The sequence below is a fragment of the Rousettus aegyptiacus genome, unplaced genomic scaffold (genome assembly GCF_014176215.1).
Source record: "Rousettus aegyptiacus isolate mRouAeg1 unplaced genomic scaffold, mRouAeg1.p scaffold_m13_p_7, whole genome shotgun sequence".
In the NCBI taxonomy this organism is placed as follows: domain Eukaryota; kingdom Metazoa; phylum Chordata; class Mammalia; order Chiroptera; family Pteropodidae; genus Rousettus; species Rousettus aegyptiacus.
This window is the reverse complement of record NW_023416310.1, coordinates 60,239,356-60,260,780: the sequence shown is the minus strand read 5'-3', so window position 1 is coordinate 60,260,780 and position 21,425 is coordinate 60,239,356. Positions and strand designations below refer to the sequence as shown.

The 21,425-nt window shown below is 41.0% G+C and overlaps 1 protein-coding gene across 40 annotated transcripts in view; it reads right to left on the bottom strand.

The window, feature by feature from the left end:
• MAP4K4 (mitogen-activated protein kinase kinase kinase kinase 4) overlaps positions 1-21,425 on the bottom strand; it is a 173,148-nt gene that overhangs the window by 55,706 nt on the left and 96,017 nt on the right. For 39 of the 40 annotated variants that reach the window (XM_036224528.1, XM_036224517.1, XM_036224529.1 and 36 more), the window contains exons 4-9: positions 11,534-11,659; positions 10,242-10,352; positions 6,473-6,563; positions 4,355-4,485; positions 2,123-2,177; positions 588-666 (exon numbers count right to left, since the gene is read on the bottom strand). In XM_036224528.1, coding sequence (XP_036080421.1) covers positions 588-666; positions 2,123-2,177; positions 4,355-4,485; positions 6,473-6,563; positions 10,242-10,352; positions 11,534-11,659 — 593 coding nt within the window. Of the gene's footprint in view, positions 1-587; positions 667-2,122; positions 2,184-4,354; positions 4,486-6,472; positions 6,564-10,241; positions 10,353-11,533; positions 11,660-21,425 lie in introns of those variants that run through there. The other variant, XM_036224556.1, reaches the window with a different exon arrangement.

The following is a 21,425-nucleotide window of genomic DNA, read 5'->3' as shown; positions in this document are numbered from 1 at the left end:
ATCAAACCAGCCTTTCCTCACATTGCTGCAAGTCTCAGAGCGTTTGTCAATGAAAGTCATCATCACCCCCTCCATGACTGATTTTTGTTTAGCAAACAAATGGGAGCTGCAGGGAGAAAGATGGCGGCCCACAGATAGCAGACCCTCCCTTTAATGTGTTCTGGAATGAAAGAGGATACACCTAGCTTCAAAGCTTTGCAATAATTACAGTAAATGCCATCATAATTTTAAAAGCCTGTTTCACCTAAGGAAGTGTAAGTCAATATAGCTTCGTTTTTTAGTGTGAAAATGTTTAGAAATATATACACGTGAAAGTGTGTTGAAATAGTAAAACAGAAAAGTTTTCTTTAACCATGTTACGATGTTTCACATAGCCGCTGACCACTATTTTGTAATTCAAAGAGAATTTATCATGTAAAAACAAAACAAAAAAAATCAATACACTTTTTAACTGGTGGTGTGGGGGCCCTGGCTCTTGTGTTCTTTGTGAATTAGAATGGCCAGAACTGTGTCTCAGAGTAGAACTAAAAAAAGAACAATATTTTTTTAAAGGAAAAGAACAACAACAAAAACCATACATAGCTTACCATTTTTTTGACTTCAGCCGGGGAGGAGGGTTTCTGGGAATGAGAAACAGTGCTCTCATTGGATGCATGTCACAGAGAGCTGGGGAGAGGAGACGGTCGTGTCAGTATGGCACTTATTTTACTCATTCTTGATCTCTAGGGTTCACTTGCAATATCAAATGCTCTGTCCCATCATCTGGTTGATATCCTTTATGTCAAGCAGTCTAAACATCTAGTCGTGAGCCCTAAGGCACACCTTAAATTCCCCCATTTAAACACAGCAAAAAAAAAAAAAAAAAAAAAAAAAGGAGAATGGGAGCAACAAGAAGAATATATAATTTTAGATAGACACTGGAGAGTTTTCATGGTCAAAGATAAATACTGATTCAAAGTCTTCAAAGAGTGAACAGCCTAGGCTTCTAAACCATCTCTATGATTACAATGAAAATAATGTTACTTCACAGGGTTGTTGTGAGGATTAAATGAGACATCGCTTGTAAAGGCCCTCGCACAATGCTTGGAAGGCAGTAAGCATGGTTAAACCCTCCGCGAGTGTCAACTGTTCATTGTTATAGATATTACTAAAAAAAACAGCAAAACTGTTAAGAGTAAAACAGAAACGTTCAATTCTGTGCAATTACTGTTTGTACTCTTATCACTTGCCCAACAAAGGCATGTTAGGTACACAAGTACACAATGTTATGGTACAATAGGTGATGTGCATTTTCGTGTGTTTATTTACCTTCACAAGCATCTTACAAGGCAGCTGAGAAACAGGAGCCAAAGAAAAAGATAATACTATTCCCACTGTGAAAGGAAACTGAGATAAAGGATCGGGCAACACTTCCCCGTCTCAGCTGCTCGGCGTTTACCACGAGGGAACATATGGTGGTCAAGACAGACGTCCATTTCTGGGTTGCAACTAATTCTTAGCTGTTGGTAATTTTTTTTTCCATTCATTCAACAAAAATTTATTCAGCGACAACTATGTACCAGTTTTATATTCTTTGTGTATAGCATTTGGGGGGGGGGGGGTGCCTAGCAGAAAATGCTGTTTTTCCCTTTGTTGTATGCAATTCTACCTTGTCCCTAACGAAAAATCAATTTTATGGAGTTGTCATTAATTTGATCCAAAGCCAAAGCCAAATTTCATAATTAATACAAAAAAAGATTCTAAAGATAAAAACATTTGCCTCTATTTGTCAAGTCAAAACACAAGTGATACTTAAAATTTCCTGTGTTAGGACTGGTTTCACTATATGGTAAAAAGTTCAAATGGTAAAAAGAAAAATCACTGCCTATTATTTTATGTCACCATAATTTCAGATCTACACGAGAATACAACTTTAATAAAGAATAATGTATCCTACGGACCTCAGAGAGCTCTCTAAAAGGAATAGTAGATGTCAGGGTTTCTTTTACATCTAAAACTTCATTGTATTTATGATTTCTCCACCAGAAACAGCTTTATCCACGAAGCTGTTCTTTTTGAAATCTTGAGACTAAGTTTAAGTTATATATAACAACTGGGCTATAAAGGAAAGAACGTTACTTACGGGGTGCGCCCTCTGCCATCTCAATGGCTGTGATGCCACAAGACCAAAGGTCACTCTGCAAAAACAGAACAGTATGTCATGGGCAGTATGTCAGCTATTAGGCCACTAGTTTACCATTGCTAGTTATTCATGCAAATGATATAAATGCATTGTTTGGCGTATAAACTGAAAGGAAGTTTCAGGAAGTAAAAACCAAAAAGAATAATAAAATAAAGATAATTTGCTAATTAGAATTAGAGCTAGTCCATGTAAAAGCTTCGGACTGCCTACTGCAAGCTCTGCTGCTCAGTATGCTTCTTCATCCTTGAGACGCATTCAATAATTTAGATTCCTGGACCAGATATATGCTTATTTTTATGTTTTACGTTAACATCTCAAACCTAATTAAGATGTTAAAAGTTTAAAGGCTAGAAAGCACTCGTTTAGTAAAATCTTCCACAGTAAGCTGATCCACATCATGCTGCCAAGTCTCTTTCACACCCCCTCAAACTTAAAGGGATGAATGGTAAGTAAAGTGCCTTTCCACGTGCAGAATCTTTTCCTTCTGATTCCTTTGAAGCATTAATTTTAAAATTCAAATTTTAACTTTATTCCCCACTCAAGTACAAGTTCCATGAGTGCAGGCATCTTTGTTTGATTCACCTTTGAACCCCAGGAATTTCAACTCACATGTGGTGGGCTCTCAAAAAACACTGGGTGATAAATAAAAGTTTACCAGCTAATTCTTAAGATCCAAACGAGCCCTTTAAAAAGTAGATAATGGAAGATTACTATCATTAGTGTTCTTTTGTTTATATGCTATCCTAACAAAGGAATGACTTAAAGTTGCTCAGTTTAAGGTTTTTCTAAATAACCTATAATTATGTTACCCAGTTCAAACACATGTTGGATTACAAGAATAAGGGTAGACCCGCAAATGTCCCCCTTATTTTTATGGAGTTTTCTCTACTACAGGGGTACAAAGTTGGGGTTTACCACCTTAACTTAGTGACTGACTGATCTTAGCAGCATCGGTGATAGGGTAAGCAGAGATGTTCCATGCTCCCTGTGTGGTGAATGCCGACCACACATCTCCTCTGAGGTGATCTTGATAAGGTTTTTCCTGATACTAACTGAGCCTGTCCAGTGCACAGGAATAAGCTAACTGACGTTACAAAGATTGTAAAGCTAAGATTGAGAAATGGTAAGACAAACCCAGAGGGTAGAACACTGCCTCTTCAGCAAGTCAGTGTCATAAAAAAAAAAAAAGGGCAGGGGGCAGGGGACTACTCTCAATTAAAAGATACTCAACGGCCAAACAAGTAAATACAACGTGTTGTCCTATATTGAATACCAGTTTGGACAAAGCAGGTGTAAACCAGCTAGGACTAAGTATGGATTTTGTATTTTAAAATTATTTTTAATTTACTTATGTTCAAAGATAATTTTGGTATGTTGAAAAACATTTTCAAATTTTGGAGATATAGAAGGATGTGTTAAAGAGTGAAAAGTCATAAAGTTTCTAACATATTTTAAAATACTTTAGCAAATAAAAACACAAAATAAAAATCCCTCTGTACCCTGGGCTTAAATTGAGCTTCATTAACTGGGTGTTTGTAATAAATATTGAAATGCACTGCAGAATATTAAGCTATAAACTCAATTATCAACATTATTATCAGGTACATTAACTACCCTGACTCATTAAATAAGTCAATGAAAATTTTTTTTTAACAGTTTCGTTAACATATTCAACTTGAGCCTGATGCTCAAATATGGGTTTTCCATCAGGATCAAAAAGTGCATTACTGATACAAGTCCCTAGAGGTCACTCTAATAACTGTGTACCAACTCAAAGCCAGGATGCTCTAGAACCGGACTAAAACTTCACATAGATGAAACTATTTCTATACATTCTGACACTGTTTTTAAAAAATAAATATCTGGTTATAATATAGTCCTCAAGTTAAAGAGGACAGCAAACAGGGCAGAAGCAGTGAATTTTCTCATGACAAAAAGTTCTATGCACAACAAAGTACTTACTCAGTAAGGAGAAGACAGGTGATGCAGAACGAACAGAAAGATGATAGCATCTAAATACCATCCTGGCAAATCTGTACCTGCACCAGGGTGCCCATGTCATTCCCACTGAGGAGGCAGGAAGGGGCAAGGGGTGCAGGATTTGTAAGCAGAGCCCTCACCCCCAGGAACAGCAAGGACCCAGTGAAGGCTGAGCAAGCAGGCGCCTCTTACTCTGTAATCATAGGTGGCATCTGGGTTCTCATCACAGGCGATGACCTCAGGAGCCATCCAGTAGGGCGTGCCTATGAACGTATTTCTCCTGCCGACCGTCCTGTCAAGCTGAGCGCTCACACCAAAATCCACTGGGAGGGGGAGAGAGGGAAGGAAAGTGGAACACGATTAACAGACAAGTACAGTACAAGACCAAGAAATGTGAGGAGGAGATGTCTGCAGAGTAAACAAAAACTGTGATACTTTGTTGACATGCAACCTCCTCAAGGTGACAACTACAAAGAGCAACTCTCTAGTGCAAAGCCAGCACCATCCTCTACCAGTCTGAGGTTCCTGGGAGGCCTGGACCCAGCCACCAACCCAAGCTTCCCTGACAGCGACCACCAGGGGGACTTCTGGATGAATCGGACCTCCGGTGGGTTCAGGGAACATGCCGGCATAAACAAGATCAAGATCGGGTCACAGAAAGCCCCAACTTCAGGAGAACTGACCGAGAGCCTATGTGACTTAGCATCTTAAGCAGCATTAACCACAGAAAGAGAAGAAACCCACAAAGGTTTTCTGGAAAGAATACAGTACTGAATTAAATAAATGGAGTCAAGCTAAATCACACATGCACTAGGAAATACCCCCACAGTCCCCAGGACTTCTGTGGACTCTTCACTCCTACATCCCACCCAAGTGAATGATGATGGCGGTTTACAGAGAAGTTCAAGGATAGGAGGCAGAACTGGCAGCAAGACCACGTTCTGCAATGGGGTGCTCAATGACACTGCCACTTAGATACACTGTCATTACCTCCAACTGGCAGGAGTGCAGAGGGCCTATGGAGGGCTAAAATTACTTCTGTCTGCAGAACACCCTCAGAAAATCACCTGGTCAGGGTGCAGAAACACATGCCCAATGCCCCTGAAACAGACACAGGCCGGGCAGTCGGTGCAGGTTACTACTACCTGGACAGCTGTAATATACCAGCAAGCGAGTACCGAGGGACTGTCACAGGCCTAGCACCAAGGAGCCAATGCAGGGAGCACACGAAACTTGCTGAGTGGTTTGGAATGAGAACAATATGAGGGCCTCCTATCTTAGCTTTGAGGGGATCTTCCGATTGGGCAGACTGTTCCTCCACAGATGACCAGTGAATGCAGGCACTATGCAAGACTATGCAAGACAGCAGTCATAATGATCTTATTTTTAAAGCTTAACTACTAGGCCTAAGATTTTTGAAAGGTGGATTAGATTCTTATAATCATAAAGAATTTTTGTGTGTGTGGTGCTTTAGTGGAAGGAAACAATGCTAATTCTGTTTTAAAACCTGACAGAACCATGATATGAAAGTAGAATGGTAACAAGTTCAGATCCAGGTATGGGAAACCAGAAATACAGAAGAATCACTATAAAGTCTTCTCCAGGAAGACACTCCAGGCTTCATCCATCCACCTATAAATACGTTTATTGAGTACCTACTACATTCAAGGCAGTGTGCTGGACGCTAGATAAGAATCTTTTTGCAAATAAAACAATCTTAGCCGCTGCACTCCTAGAACTTATATTCTGGTAAAGGAGTCAGAAATATAAGTAAACAAATAGCAAGAGAATTACAGATTGTGATTAGTATTACAGAGGAAACAAGCAGTGGGACTCAGCACAGACCAGGGGTCAGGGAAGGCCTCTGAGGATGAGGAAAAAATGCAACCTTAAAACTGGGGAAGAGTATGCAGGAAGGCCCCAGGCAAGTCTCAAGGACGTCAAAGAATGAGTGACTGAAAAAGAAGATAGAAGGGTCGTAAAATGAGGTTGGAAAGTGGCAGGGGCTATGGCTTTTTATAGGCCACAGTAAAAATGTAGTGAAATAGGAAGCTGTTAATGGTCTTTAAGCAGTAAAGTGACATGATCTGATTTAGACATTATTCTGTCTACCACATGGAGAATAGAGCAGAGGGGAGAAGCACTGGGGAAGGGAGGTGGAGCCGGCTAAGCAATAAGCCCATTTCTCACATGTTAAATAGAAAATACTGGTAACAGACTGAACTTTTAGCTAAATACAAATGAGGCGGGCAATGTTGCTGGTCTGTGCCAAATACAAGTGTGAGATCATGTGGCACAGCCATCACATACCAAGTTTCACCTCTGCATTCTCAGTCAGCAACACATTCTGGCCCTTGATGTCCCGGTGAATCACATGATGGATGTGAAGATGTGCCAGCCCCTGAATAAGAAGACAGATTTGAATTTTAGGTCCTGTGTTGCTGTAAGTGAATAACCAAGAGCACAGCCCTCAGGGGAAAGCACACGTGCTGAAAGGTTCTGTGTGCCGCATTTAGAACACACGAGTCCGTCTCAGTGCACGTCCCTAGGCAGACATCAGCCGCGACACTGGAGAGAGGCGTACCCACCCGCAGTCCCAACGAGTCTCCATCCCCGTGAGCAACATCAACTCTTTCTAGCTGCCCCTTGAAGATACGCTGTGGATGACCATCTGCACTTTCTCTGCTATAATTTGTGCTATTTGCGTGCAGGGTGGTTCCTTTCCCACGCTACACATCTATCTTTCAGTGGGAGATCCCATAGTATATTTGAACTAAACACATCCCAGGGGAAAAGCGAAGGGCAGGAGTGGGGTTTAAAGTCTGGCCCTGGGACACTGCCTACTTTTCCCAGCGCACAGTGACAAACTGCTAACTGTTGATAAATCCCACCTCCACCCCAAGTATAAACCAATTCTGCCATCACCAGAGCTTTGAGTTCAAAGCATTTCTTTCCCAAGAAGATAAACCCTGCTGGCACATGGTGCTACTTGATGACCTTGTAGCTGGAAGGAAGCCCAGAAGCACGTCTCTTACAAGAGGTGGTACAAGAAGAAAACCAAATTTAGCATGCAGATGGTCTAAAAGACAAAAATGCTCCGTTCTCACAGCTCATTTATTCCGTTTTAGCTAAAGAAGCCAAATCTATAGCTCACCTCCTCAGGACACAAGCAACCTATTTACTCTGAAATTTGCAATTCAAAAAGGGTAGGTTAGACATAAGGGTTTGGTTTTCCCCATTTACTTTTTTTGTGAGTTTTACTGTTATCATGACTTTGTAGGCTATGTGTTAACGACAACAAAGCTCTGAACACTAAGTTTTCTAGCTCGAGGGTTACTAGTCAATCGGTTACTAGTCTGCCGGTGAAACAGAACGGAGCTGATTTGATGGCTCTGTTTATGTTTCTACCACACAGGATGTGCAGTGTTATACCACAAAGCACTGACTTCGGAAAAAAGCTCTAAAAATATATGGTATCTTAGTGCTATAGTTAAGAAGAAAGCCCCTCCTTTCAGCACGAAATAACTTTGAACAGAGACCAAAAAAGAAAATGCAGCTTCCCTAATTCTTTCATAATTCCTACTTTTACTACTTCAGTTAAATTTTTATTCAATAACTTTCATAGACCCCCTTCTTACACTTTTATGGGATTATCTTAGCAACAAACACAAGTACCCACATCTTCTCAAACAAATATGGCCTGTGTGCCTCTTGCTCCTTACAAGCAGTCCACATAAGAAACATCATTCCTGTAGCTTTCTCATCATGGACACAGAATGAGGAGCAGTCAAAGGCTGCCTTTCTCTCAGCTACGTAAGGCCGTCAAGTGCCTGTACTTGATAGGAAACGGTGGCTTCTACCAGAACCTGTAGGCACCGTGCAGACTGTGGCTGTTAAGTGGGTGAGATGAGTATGCTGGCTTTGCTGGTAAACCTTATAGTCTCGGGGTTTCAGTGGGCTGGCCCTGGAGAGCTTTCCCACTTGACGTCTGCGGCCTGCATGCTCAAGACTCAACCTTTTGAGGGATTTAACATAGCAGCAGCTGAATCTAATACCCTAAAGAGTGAGGACCAGTTTGCCACTATCGACCTTAACTGCTCCAACCATGTTTTCAAGGACCCAGGGGACTCACTCGGGCGGCTCCCTCCTTCCCCATGCACGCCCCTGCCTCCTTCCCGCCAGACGGCACTCTTCACCGAAACCGATTCCAGTAACTGCTGTCATAAACACACCCTGGTTTGCTACACTGACTCTTCTGGAGGCTTTTTTTGTTTGTTTTTACTTCGTTTCAACTTTTGCCCTAAGAAAAACTCCCATTCTAGATGAAATATAGATTGAGGAAATGTGTTCCACTGAGATGGAAAACACTAGCTGCATCTCAAAGATATCCATTAAGCTCCTGCACTGAAGTCCAAAAGGGGCGTCAAATAACCTGGGTTTCTTTCAAATGTTGCCTGAGATCAATGGTGCTAAAACAGCTAAAAATATTTATTACATACAACAGTAAACAATGCTTGCCTGTGTGTATAAAAACATGTAAAACTGTCTTTGATAACTGAAATGCATTTGAGCCTCAGATCTTTATACTAAAACCTAGAAATCCAACACTGCCATGACATACAGGAGTGGTACGCGTACATGTGTGCTTCTAACAGGTTAAGGCCGACTGACATTTACTGATAACTAGTTGTGTACTCACATGTTACATTAAATGACTCATGTATGCTAACTCATCTAGTTCACATGATGTCCTCCCTTCATAAGGCCTGGTATCTAAACTTACATTTGAGGAAAATGAGTCCTGAGGCTGAGGGACTTTGCCGGGAGCGGGCAGTGGATGAGCGGCACAGGCAGGACTCGAACCCAAGCCTGTCGACTCTAGCGTCACCAGCGCCCACTCCTGCCTACTGGGGTGGGTGCTGATTAACTCAATGAGCATGAATGGCTTTTCAGTGAACTCCCTCACAGCAAGGCGGGCTGGTGTTTAGCTTCCCACCTCTGGCTCTGCTCCCTAGAATAATCATAAAAGACAGAACCCTGGTGTTTTAATAATGAAGTTTGAGTGTGATTATAAAAAGTTGGTTCTGCCACCTCACCCCAACAACCAGTTTTCTTAAGAGAATGGTCTAGTTCCAAGGGCTCTGTAAAATATCTAAATAAAAAGAAGTTAGGACTTATCTTTATGAATTCTCGATGGCATTTTTAAACCTGCACTCCTCTATGAAACTGAAATATAAAGTGGGGTAAATTTACCTATAATCAAAAAATAAAGTACCAATTGTGTATTAGTGAGAGAGGCATAAGAATTATTCCAGTTTAACCCTATAGTCTTTCTTTGTAAAATGGGGTGGGTAAATGAAATCCAGCCAAGTCATTTAAGTATGTAACGTAGAGGGGTAAATAAAGTGAAGAGAAAACCCATGCTGGCTGACCAAAGCAAAGAGGCACACTGGCAAGTCACATGCACTTCTCAAATATGAAATATTAAGAACCTTCTGCCTGGATTAAGAACCTGCTGTTAGGATCGCTCTACTATGAAAGGAATAACTTGGAAGGTGCTAAAACAGTAGTTCAGAAACTTACTCTAAGATCATAAGCCAGCTTTACAATTGACTGTAAATAACATTACACTTTTCTCCTCATAAACAGTGCAACGGATCTGGACAGTTAATGGCAAAGTCCACAAAGGGATTTTGAAAGCCAGCTTCAGCACCATTAATACTGATTCATAAACTTAGACACAGGATTCCTACAAACACAATAGTAAACAATTATTTCTCTTCCTGTCTACTGATTTTCTTTTTAACACCTGGAGATGAATTCAGGGAAATACAAATAACAAAAACAAAAACAAAATCCTATTTTTTGTTTTAGTGTATTTTCTCCAGATACTTGCTAGAGTCAAAACCATGAGGCAGCTTAAACTACCAAAGGCAGCCAGTGACACAGAGCCCTTAGTGGTCCCCAAAAGAATAACCTGTACAGTTATGACAGATGAAAAGAAACACTTCAGGCTAGAAGAATGAGAACGGAAACACAAGGCCATGTGCAGGGCACGGGAGCTGTGCCCAAGCCTTACCCGCAGGATCTCTCTGGAGATGTAAGCTATCCAGTCTTCTTTCAGTGTGTTCCCTTTGGTGTTCTTCACAAGGTCTGTGATGGAGCCAGCCCCACAGAACTCCATGACCAGCTGCAGGGCAGACAAGACACACTGTGAAGCATCGAGGATATCATACACACTCGAGAGAAGCTAGGAATCCACAGGCTGACTCCCTCTTGCCTTTCCTAGAGATCTGGGCACATGGTCATTTTGGAGGCATCCAAATCATTGAAAGCATTTCACTAGCCTACTCATTTCACATTCGTATCTTTGGTCCAGGAGTTTCCCGTATTCTACGGCACACCCCCCAATGCAGGGAAGTGCTTCTCACTCCGAAGCACATGGGAGAGCCATTCTGTCCTTAAGCAGTGCCCAGTGATCAGAAATCTAATACAAACACTCACTAACATTACTTCTCATCCACTAGAGTCAAAGATGAGTTAAAAACACACTGTGATTTTCAACTATATTTACTGAGTTTCGTATGAAACTGCTATTTTTAAACAATAAATAATTTTTTAAAAAATACTTTCTTTAGTATACCTAAATGTCTGAACAATAAGAACATGAGTATATTTTTAAAGTACCTAGAAAATGAATTGAATTGACTTATTCTAAAATTTTAACTATGATGGGATTTGGGCAATGGAAATGAAAGTAACTGTTTCTCTTTTTTTAATTTCACAAATTTTCTACAATAGCTTTTTTAAAAGTTCGGTGAAGTATCTATCTTCCTGCTTTTCTTAGTCCAGTATCCCAGTTCCATCTTCTTGAATATAAATATGTTTAATAAGAGATAAGGTTGAATGTATCAATTCTAGAATTTCCTGGAATGAGCTGTTTTTTATAAACTTTTATCATTAATATTATTAATAAATTATTGATGTAAGTTCGTTTTCTTGCGATTTGTCTCTCACTTCCAGGTGATACAGAAAGACACATTTACTTGGCTTCTGTATTAATTAATATCCATAAAGATTTTATTGTATTGCTTTTATTTTCAAGCTCCAAATTTCCTTGCTATTTTGTTATGTTCCTTTTAAAACATGCCATGTTATCTCTGAAACACAAAGTTAACTGTTTTCCAGGCAATGTGAAATCAACATCAAAATAAACATTCAGTGTAATGCCAACCAAGAAAGTCAAGAAAGATACCAGCCACTACCCCTTTTTCTTTGTTTTTCCTTCCCTCCCTCTGGAAAGTCCTTAAGGACCTTTCAATACAACCCAGGAGGACGTCCCACTGAAATGCTAAGGAAACAGGTGCCTACCCAGAGCTGGTCATCATGTCCCGGAGGGCTCTTTTTAATGAAAGCACCGTAATATGTCGCGATATTTCTATGATGAGAATATTTCTTCAGCATATTTATCTCCAGTTTGATTTCTTCCTCTTCATCCTTAAGAAAAAATAAAAATAAATGTTCAACTTCCGAATGACGTACATGATTTGATTTTCATCTCCTACAGGCAATAATAGAAGCCCCCAGCCCCTCCAGCAAGGGAGAGAGATCCATTCTCAGGCCAAGAACTGGGGGCTTTAAGAATTGTCCCTCTGAAATGTGGTTATAAGCTATGCAAGAAAAACACAATGCGTAAAACATAATGATGAATATAATATGGGAGGCAGTGTGGAGCAGAGGGCACATGGGGTCTCAGCTCTTCCACTAACTATATGACCTCAGGGAGCTGACCCCACTTTTCTGGGCCTCGGTTTGCTCATTTGTAAAAATGGGAGGGAAAAAAAGGGAACTGACTGATAGCATTCCAACTAATTACTCGGAAAGGCTGTTTCTTTTCTAGAAACTACCTGCAAACATAAATCACCCAGCACAGTTAGGCAGAGAAGGGTTACCTCACACGATAGCCTCACCCTCCGGCAAGGCTACATGCAGATGACTGAACACAGAGCAGCACTGCAGGCCCAGAGTGGACGATGCGCTCACTGAGAACCCACCACGCCCAAGGGAGCCAGGCGCGTCCAACAAGCCTGAGCAACAAGTAACAAAACGCCACTCAGTGACAGTAGGTAGTTCTAGCCTCTTGCTTTATTAAAATAAGATGAGCAGGGAAAGAAATGCAGAGTTTGTGTGAGATCACAGGAGGAATGAAAGGGAGCAGAGGGTGACACATGCAGGTCCGAAAAAACAAAAACAAGTCACCCTTGTGGATGCTGAGGGCCGCCAGTGTCCACCTTTCAGTTACACCCCTGGGGAAGAAACAGCACCAGCCTGTGTATTCTGCCCCTTGCTAAGGACACATGACACAGAGTGAGGGTTCTGCCAAACCACCTGCTAAAAGGACTGACAGGTAGCATGAGAATGAAAGGAAAGCAGAATTAAAGTGAGAAAGAAAGGAGAAGGCATAGGAAAAGAGAAAATCAGCCTTGGTGAGCTAGAAAAGCAGTGTTTGAGGGAAAACCAACATCTTTGAGAAAAACCTGATAACTAGATTCCCCTCAGTGCATCTGTTTTCAAAAGGACATAGTAGCTGGTTCTCTATACTGACACACTTATCCCACTTACTTTTCTATACTGACACACTTATCCCACTTACAGCTGATGTTCTTCCCTCTCCAGGGAAGACTAGGGGTTCTGAGCAGTCCAGATGCATGTGTGTGCAGGTACAGGGAAAAAGAGAAGACAGTGTATGCGCTTGCGTGGGCACGCATGTGCGCGCGCGCACACACACACACACACTCTGAAGAAACCTGCTATTGCAGCCTCGCATCTCCAAAAACCATTCATGAGGCCTCACAGATCTAAAATAAGTTTGGTTTGCAAATACTGTTCTTTCAGATAAAAGCTGCGACATCACTAATCAGATATTAATGATGAGGTCAAATGAAAAAGAGAATACCTTTTAAAATACAACTTTCAGTTGTACATTACTGCTTTAGAAACCAAATACACTAACAAAACATGTAATCATCTTAGAACAAGACTCTCACAATGCTGTCTTCTAGCTTGGTTCCGAGCCATCAGAATTAGAATATTACAGCATATTTTACAATATTACAGGAACAACTGTCATATGACTGATGGGTGATAACTGCAAATATGAAGCAGAGTTCCATGGTCAAGTACAGTCCGTATAACAGTCTGTGTAATAATTCTCATTCAAATCCTATATATGAAAATTGCACCAAATACATAACATTTCAATCTGTAATTTCAACATGGCCATATTTAACATAGCAATGAAAAATGTGATACTGAATAACTAGGATAAGTACCTTAATTCTAAACGAAACCAGTGTTAGCCAAGCTATTATTACAGAATGACACGTTTTGATTTGGAACTTTTCTTCAAAGGAACTCTATACTATAACATAAAAGAATAACAATCTTTATTAACATAAGGCACAAGGAAGCATGCCCCAAACAGAACTAGAAAGCCTGGTTCTTCAAAAGCTTTATCTTATGCTCTTTCCACATGCTCATTCAAACACATAGGTTTCGGTGACCATGACCTGTTGGCACATGTATCCTGACCTCTCCTGAGTCCCTGACGGGACCCAGGCATTCCTGAGCAGCCCAGGACAACCAGTCTGGGGCTCATCGAGACTGACAGATTCTGAACGAAACTCTGCACATGACTATGGCCATCAACACACTGTCCTGCTAGAGAGGCGTCTGGTGTTACACGTGGGGCCAGGCCCACAGTCAAGCATGCTGGGCCCTAAGGAGTCCAATGTCTCACCTTCCCTTCTACTGGGCCACTTCCGGGCTTAGAAAGTGAACTAAAGGTTTGATTGTTTTTCCTTTTTATTGATAATCAGTAAACCTACAAGAATCTGGGGTATAAAGACCACATACAACCCGAAAGAACCATGTTGAATTAGAATAGAGAAAAAAAATCAAAACATTGATTGTACTTTTGCTTTTGTGGTAAGAAAAGCTAATCACTTCATGCAGCTTTGAGCATCTTCCTGGGTTGCTACAGACCGCTTTATCGATCCACCCCTGACCCCACCTCTTGCTACTCCCCAGGACCAGCTGAATTACCCAAGAGTCATTATTACTTACAGCACTCTGCCAGTAGCTTTCACTTCTACAGAAGCAAATGCTACCTACACTTCCCCTATGAGACACTTCCTGAGCAATAAAGATCAAGACTTACTGCTTCACTATATGCTTCTTATTTCTTTAGTGACATGAACTAATAACTTCTAGGATCTAACTTGTTTACCATACTTTATTTTAAAATCAAGAGTTTCCACAGGCGCTTGATGTTTTCATAGCCAACAGAGTTAAAATCTTACACATTTTATGCAATTAAAAATTCTTATAGGCTTAAATTCAGTACTGCCCACTAGTGTAAAAAACACAACGCACATATCAGTAAATGCTGCTAGCATGTAGTCACGGCATTATGTATGTCCCTGAATCTAAGATGCTGCTGGACAGATACACAACTTTATGTAACAAAACCATGACCCGTGACATCCCTTCTCTTGCTTCTATGGTTATAGAATTGATGACTATTACACATTTAAAAGGCATTTAGTACCAGTTATTGTCATTTACTAACGAGTGCCCACCTTGGAGAGAAAGCATTGGGAATGCAGAATCTCTGCTAGTGGCTTTGAGCCAACTACAAATGGAATCCTAATTATGACTAATGCTTATAGTAGAGTGTTTCATGTTGTCTTTAGAGTCATAATGAACCAACTTCGGAGCTTAAACCTTCCTTTGGCCATTAGTTAAAAACAAGTTTGGTAGTCTCATTCCAATATTTAAATACCACAGCACCATCACTGGTACCAAAAACAAACTCATTTGGCCTGAGAAGATACAGCAGAAAACACTCAGGGGAGGTAAGAATTGAAAATTTAAAACAACAAATCCCACATAGGAAAAGAAAGAGGAATGGGCAAAACGATATGACAGAAGTTCATGCAGCTCATGTGTCAAGGCCAAGTCCAATTGACTTTGCTCTTCATTTTCTTTAGAAGGCCACAATCATATAGACAAATGAAGAAAAAAAATTAACGGCAACTTGAAAGAGGACCTTTTGGAGAGAAACGTGAAGCCCGTTCTAGTTTTCTCCAGGAAACTAGAAAACTCCAGGCAGCTGACAGCCCCCTCCGTGATTTAAGGCAGCTGATGCCAGTTAGCATTTAGGTCTCTAACCAGTGGCAGCGAACACTCACAGAAAAGCCCTTTGTCTCTGCTTGGAGATGTCTAGGCCAGGAGTTCCATCCATTCCCTGGCTGCTAATGATGGGGGGAATTCTCAAAAGCAGCTTTTATTGAAATCAAGCCAGTTATTAACCCTACAATGGCCTCTAAAGTGTTCAAGTAAAGAAGAGTCGCACATCTCTCACCCTAAATCAAAAGCTAAAAATGATTAAGCTCAGTGAGGAAAGCACGTCGAAAGCTGAGACAGGCCAAAAGCTCAGCCTCTGTGCTAAACACTTAGCCAAGCTATAAATGCAAAGGAAAAGTTCTTAAAAGAAATTATAAGTGCTACTCCAGTGAACACATAAATGATAGAAAAGGAAAACAGACTTATTGCTGATATGGAGAAAGTTTTAATGGTCTGTATAGAAGATAAAACCTGCCATAATAGTCCCTTAAGCCAAAGCCCAATGCAGAGCAAAGCCCTAACTCCCTTCAATTCTATGAAACTGAGAAGTGAGGAAGCTACAGAAGAAAAGTTTGAGGCTAGCAGAGGTTGGATCAAGAGGTTTAGGGAAAGAAGCCATCTCCATGACATAGCTAGATCTAAGGTAATTAATGAAGATAGGTACACTAGCAACAAATTTTCAATGGGAATGCCATGCAAAACTTTCATAGCTACAGAGAAGTCAATGCCTGGCTTCAAAGCACAGGCTGATTCTCTCGTTAGGAGCTAATGTGGCTGATGTCTTTAAGTTGAATGCAATGGTCATTTATCATTCAGAAAATCCTAGGGCCCTTGAGAATTATGGTGGATCTACTCTTGTCTGAGCTCTATAAATAAAACAACAAAGCTTGGATGACAGCACATCTGTTTATAACATGGTTTATAAAATATTTTAAATCCATTGTTAAGAACTACTGCTTAGAAAAAAAGGTTCCTTTCAAAATATCACTGCCACCAACAATGTACCTGGTCACCCGAGAGCTCTGATGGAGATGGGCAATGAGACTAATGCAGTTTTCATGCCAGCTAACACAACCACCAGTCTGCAGCCCGCAGATCAAGGAGTGATTTCAACTTTCAAGTCTTCCTATTTAAGAAACACAATTAATAAGGCTGTAGCTGCCACAGATAGTGATTCTTCTGACAGTTCTGGGCAAAGTAAACTGAAAACCTTCTGGAAAAGATTTATCCCTCTAAATGCCATTAGGAACATTTGTGATTCATGGGAAGAGGTCAAAATATCAACATTAACAGGAGTTTTGGAGAAGTGGGTTCCAACCTCCATGGATGACTTTGAGAGGTTCACAACTTTAGTGGAGGAAATAACTGCAGATGTGGTAGAAAGAGCAAGAGAACTAGAATTAGAAGTGGAGCCTGAAGACACTAGATAAAACTCTAACGGATGAGGGGTTACTTCTTATGGATGAGCAAAACAAGTGGTTTCTTGAGACGGAATCTACTCCTGGCGAAGATGCTATTAAGATCGTTGAAATGAAAACAAGGGATTTCGAATATTACATAAACTCGATTGATAAAGCAGAAGCAGGGTTTGAGAGGGCTGACTCCAACTTTAAAGTTCTACTGTGAGTAAGATGCTACCAAACAGCACCACATACTACAGAAAAATTGTGAAAGTGGGAGTCGATCCATGAGGCAAAGTTCACTCTTATCTTAAGATGTTGCCACGGCCGCCCCAACCTTTAGCAGCTGCCAGCTTGACCAGTCAGCAGCCATCAACGTAGGGACAAAACCCTCCACCAGCAAAAAGATGACAATTCACTGAAGGTTCAGAGGATGGTTAGTTAGCATTTCTTGGCAATAAAGTATTTTTTTAATTAAAGTATATACATTTTTTAAGGCATATGCTAGTGCACAATTAATAGTGCACAGTACAGTATAAACATAACTTTTATATGCACTGGGAAACCAAAAAAAATCATGTTACTCTCTCTAAGGCAATATTCACTTTAATGAGGTGGTCTGAAACCGAGCCCACAAGGTCTCCAAGTTGTGTCTGCAACTGCTACTAGGGACCCTAAAGTATGGCAACCGAAAGGGGGACCTGAAAGCTAGATCTTGACTATAATAGAAAGCAGATCTACCAGGTAAGGCCCAGTGCAACGAAACCAAGCCCTCCATAAAACACTTGATTGTAATGGAATGAAACCAAAATGCCGCCCCGAAACATGCTTCTTTCACATAAGGATTATTTTGAGCTAAAGGTGTTTTAAAAACATTAGGTGCAAGCCAAGCACTCTGGCCTCCCCTTTTCTTTCTGAAAGCAGGAAACAAAACTCTGATGTGAAGAATGCCTTCTTTCCCAACTAGAAAAAACTTATCACCAGAGATAGAGAGCTGAGGCTGAGAGAATTCTGTACAAGCAAACCTTGTTAAAATAACTCTTATCTTCTTTAGTCTTTCCACATATTTTAGTTACTTTTCCAAAATTGCGTCTTTTAGTTCAACCAACTATAAAAGCAGTTGGGTTTTACCAATTCTTTGAGTCTTCATTTTTCTTGGGAAGACTCCCCACTTATACATGACATATACAAGATTAATAAACTTCCGTTTTTTTTCTCTTGCTAATCTCTTTCATTACAGGGACCCTGGTGAAGAACCTAAAAGGGTAAAGATTTTTTCCCTCTCCTACTTAATAAAACTTGTAATTGTATTATGAGGCAAGAAAAGGAGCAGTAATCCAAAAGGCTCAGAAGATTACATTCTATGTTCTTGACATCAGCATTTTGCCATTCACAAGTCTACAGAAAAGAAAAAGAATGTTCCAATGATCATCTCTGAATTATAGATATTTTCTTCTTTAAAATACCTAATTTTCTTCAATTGACATATGTTATTTTCCTAATTAGAAAAAAAAAATTTAGAGTAGAAAAGTTAGCTCTGGAAGAATTCAAGATCGTTTCTTTCTGGCATCCATACGGTCCTCCATCCCCTGGACTAAGGGTCCCCCAGCCCCTTCTCGGCTGTTCTAGAGTCACTGCCCACCTCCTGCTGCAGCTCTCCCACCAGCGGTCAGTTATGCAGGGGGCTGACGGGAACCTCAAGAACTAGAGCCGTACTGGCTACTCTGCCTCCTCTTGGGTCAATGGCACCATGGAGCTGGCCCTTGACTTCATGGTCATTTCTCTCTGCATGCTTTGATGCTACGAATCCAGACCCATAACTTCCTGAGATTAGTGATTTCCAAGTGTACGTCTTTCCTGAAGCAAAAGAGGAGGTAAACAGAGCCTGGGGTCACCCATCATGCGGTGTCACCTTCCCGACCTGCCACAGACTCTGGCCTCAGTCCTTCCCTTAAGCCAGTGGCAAATTCCATGAAGCTCCCACAGTGCGAGCAGGAAAAGAACACTGCATGCTCTAAGTGTCTTGCTTTAAACCCTGAAAACAGGCCCCAGTAAGGAATGGCAACAAGGGCACAGCTCTTAGAAGGTAGGGATGTGACAGCAGAGTATGTGTCTGCATTTCCTGCTGGATCCACCTGTGTGCTCACACATACAGGAGTTCCTCGTACATATGTGATGTGGCGAGTCAGACACAGGTGGGATGAGCTCCAAAAAGAGTCTTCAATTAAAAAAAATGGAGGGAACTTCTGTTCCTGGCCAAGATGGTGTGTCAAGGACCAGATTTACCCTCCCACTTTAACTAAAATTAGACAAAACACATGAAAAAAACAGTGGACATCAGGCAGTGAGCACAGTGACCCCTGAGAGATGGGAGACATGAGGGAAGCCCTTTGACTCCCCGGCTTACTGCCAAGAGAGAGAGTCCGGACTACAGCAAAGGGACAGGAAACCCCATTGGAGCCCAGAGGATTCCATGTTAAGGAGACAGAATGAGAGGCTGCACAGGCCATGACAGCTGGGTGTGCAGGACAGAGACCGGACAGCTGTGCAGAGCAAGTTCTGGGGCTCTGAGGTGCCCCTGGAGTATTCAGCAGAGCCCTGCTCAACGTATCTTCGTGACAAAACTACCAGGGAGAAAACCCCAAAAGGAGGGGGCAATGACACCCGGCGCTCACAAGGAGGGGAAACAGTGCCCGCACCCAGTGACCAGGAGAAAAAACTCATCATTCTCAGGAAGCTGGGTAGAGCATCCAGGAGGTTCTTGCTCGACTGTGGAGCAAAATTAACCCTAGACTAAACGCTGATCTGATATGGACAAATGAATCAAACTGTTTTCAAGTGCCTAAATCCATCCCAGAGTAAAGTTCAAGAATGTTACGAGAATATAAAACATCCAATATCCAATAAGATAAAAATCACATGTCTGGCATCCCATTAAAAGTTATTAGGCATGCAGAGAAGCAGGAACAAATACCCACTGGGGTGGAGGATCAACTAAAAAGACCCCAGAAGTGACACAGATGACAGAATTAGCAGATAAAAAAAACACTAAACTGCCTACAACCTACACTCCTGTAGGTAATAACCATTATGCCTTCCGGGTATCTGACCATGAAGAAATGACTCAATTTGTTTTATATGATCCATTCAATTAGAACCCAGTGTATCCAGGAAGCAACAACTTGGGCTTAGCGATGTTTCAATCCCTCAGCCAGGGTCAAAGAGTATAAACCCCACACATCATATAGATCATCAGTTCCCACTCTCCCACCACTAATATAATCATAATTTTTAAAAATTTAAATCACACATAGGAAAAACCTGAACAAAATTAATGTGTGTAAATCACCCTCCTTTTGATAAGATCATTAAAATAATTTTTGTTTGATCATAATTGCTAAAAGCAAGCTATTAGTTTATGTCTAAATCAAAAGTACAGAAATTGCCAAAATGAAGCAAGTTAACCCAGCAGATGGACCATGCATGGAGAAGTACCAGGGAAGGGAGGAGGTGGCGGCTGGGGAGGGAGGGTATCTAAGGTCCAGTATTTATACAGTTCAGTGATTTTCCAGTTCTTAAGGACATTAGTAGCCAAGCCAAGATTTTTGGTATGGTATGTCTAATAGTTTTACCTTAATCTTTCCCTCATTCTTCCATCTTCCTAAACTACCCTAATTCTTGCTTATATTATCCTGATATGTTACATGATACCCCACAGTAGGTGAGTAAAAAAAAAAAAAAAAAGAAAAAGAATAAATTGAACAATGATCACCTAGAGAAAGGTAATAACATCTGCCTTTGGGAAACTTATCTTTCAAATGTGATGGTGCTTGTTAGGAAAGAGAAATTTGCCACAGTCGTTGCTGAGAATGGTATTAATCAGCTGTACTCCACAACTGTAAATGGTATTCCCATGTTTCAACCATGCGCACTGGGTCTGCTATGCTTCATTCTAGCGTTGCCATTGTGAGACACATTCTGAACACAATACGTATCACTGCTGATATTGAGTACTATTTGTAGTTTATCAGAAAGTAATTTTTCTTTTGAATGTGATTTTAAAAGCTATCCAGGATTACTGTTCAAAATGTAAGTTTTATTATATACAAGAGTGTTTTCCAAAACAAAGTGTTTTCCAAAAAATAAATCTTTAATTTTAGAGTGGAAGGCTACGGTAATGCAGGGTTAAAGTACTCCGGTTTAAACAGGCAACCAAGAATAAAGTTTCCACAAATCTTGAAGATATACGTTCATATCCTACCTTAACCTTGCTTCTTTTACCTCAAAGAGTTCCTGCATACAACCAGCGGTGAGCCAGCTGTACAGCAATTACAGAAAAAAAGGACAGGTGCAGACTCCTTTTTTAGATCATCAGAAAGACAAGTGATTAGCAAACTTTTTGTTACTAATCACTTCATGTAAAACTTTTAGGGTAGTCTACTATACACGTACTTCACAAAACGGCAGGAAGTCATTCTGTCTAAAAACAGCTCATTAAGGATCATGTTCCTTAATCCATTTTTCCTCCTTCCAAATGCAGACAGACGTGCTGGTGCGTGCACTGTGAGAAAGGGAACTGCAGGCTACCGTCACTGGAGGAGAGAGCTGGAAGGCCTGGGGACACTCCACCGGTGCTCTCTGACAACAAACAGTGACACTCCCTAAAGGACAACGCA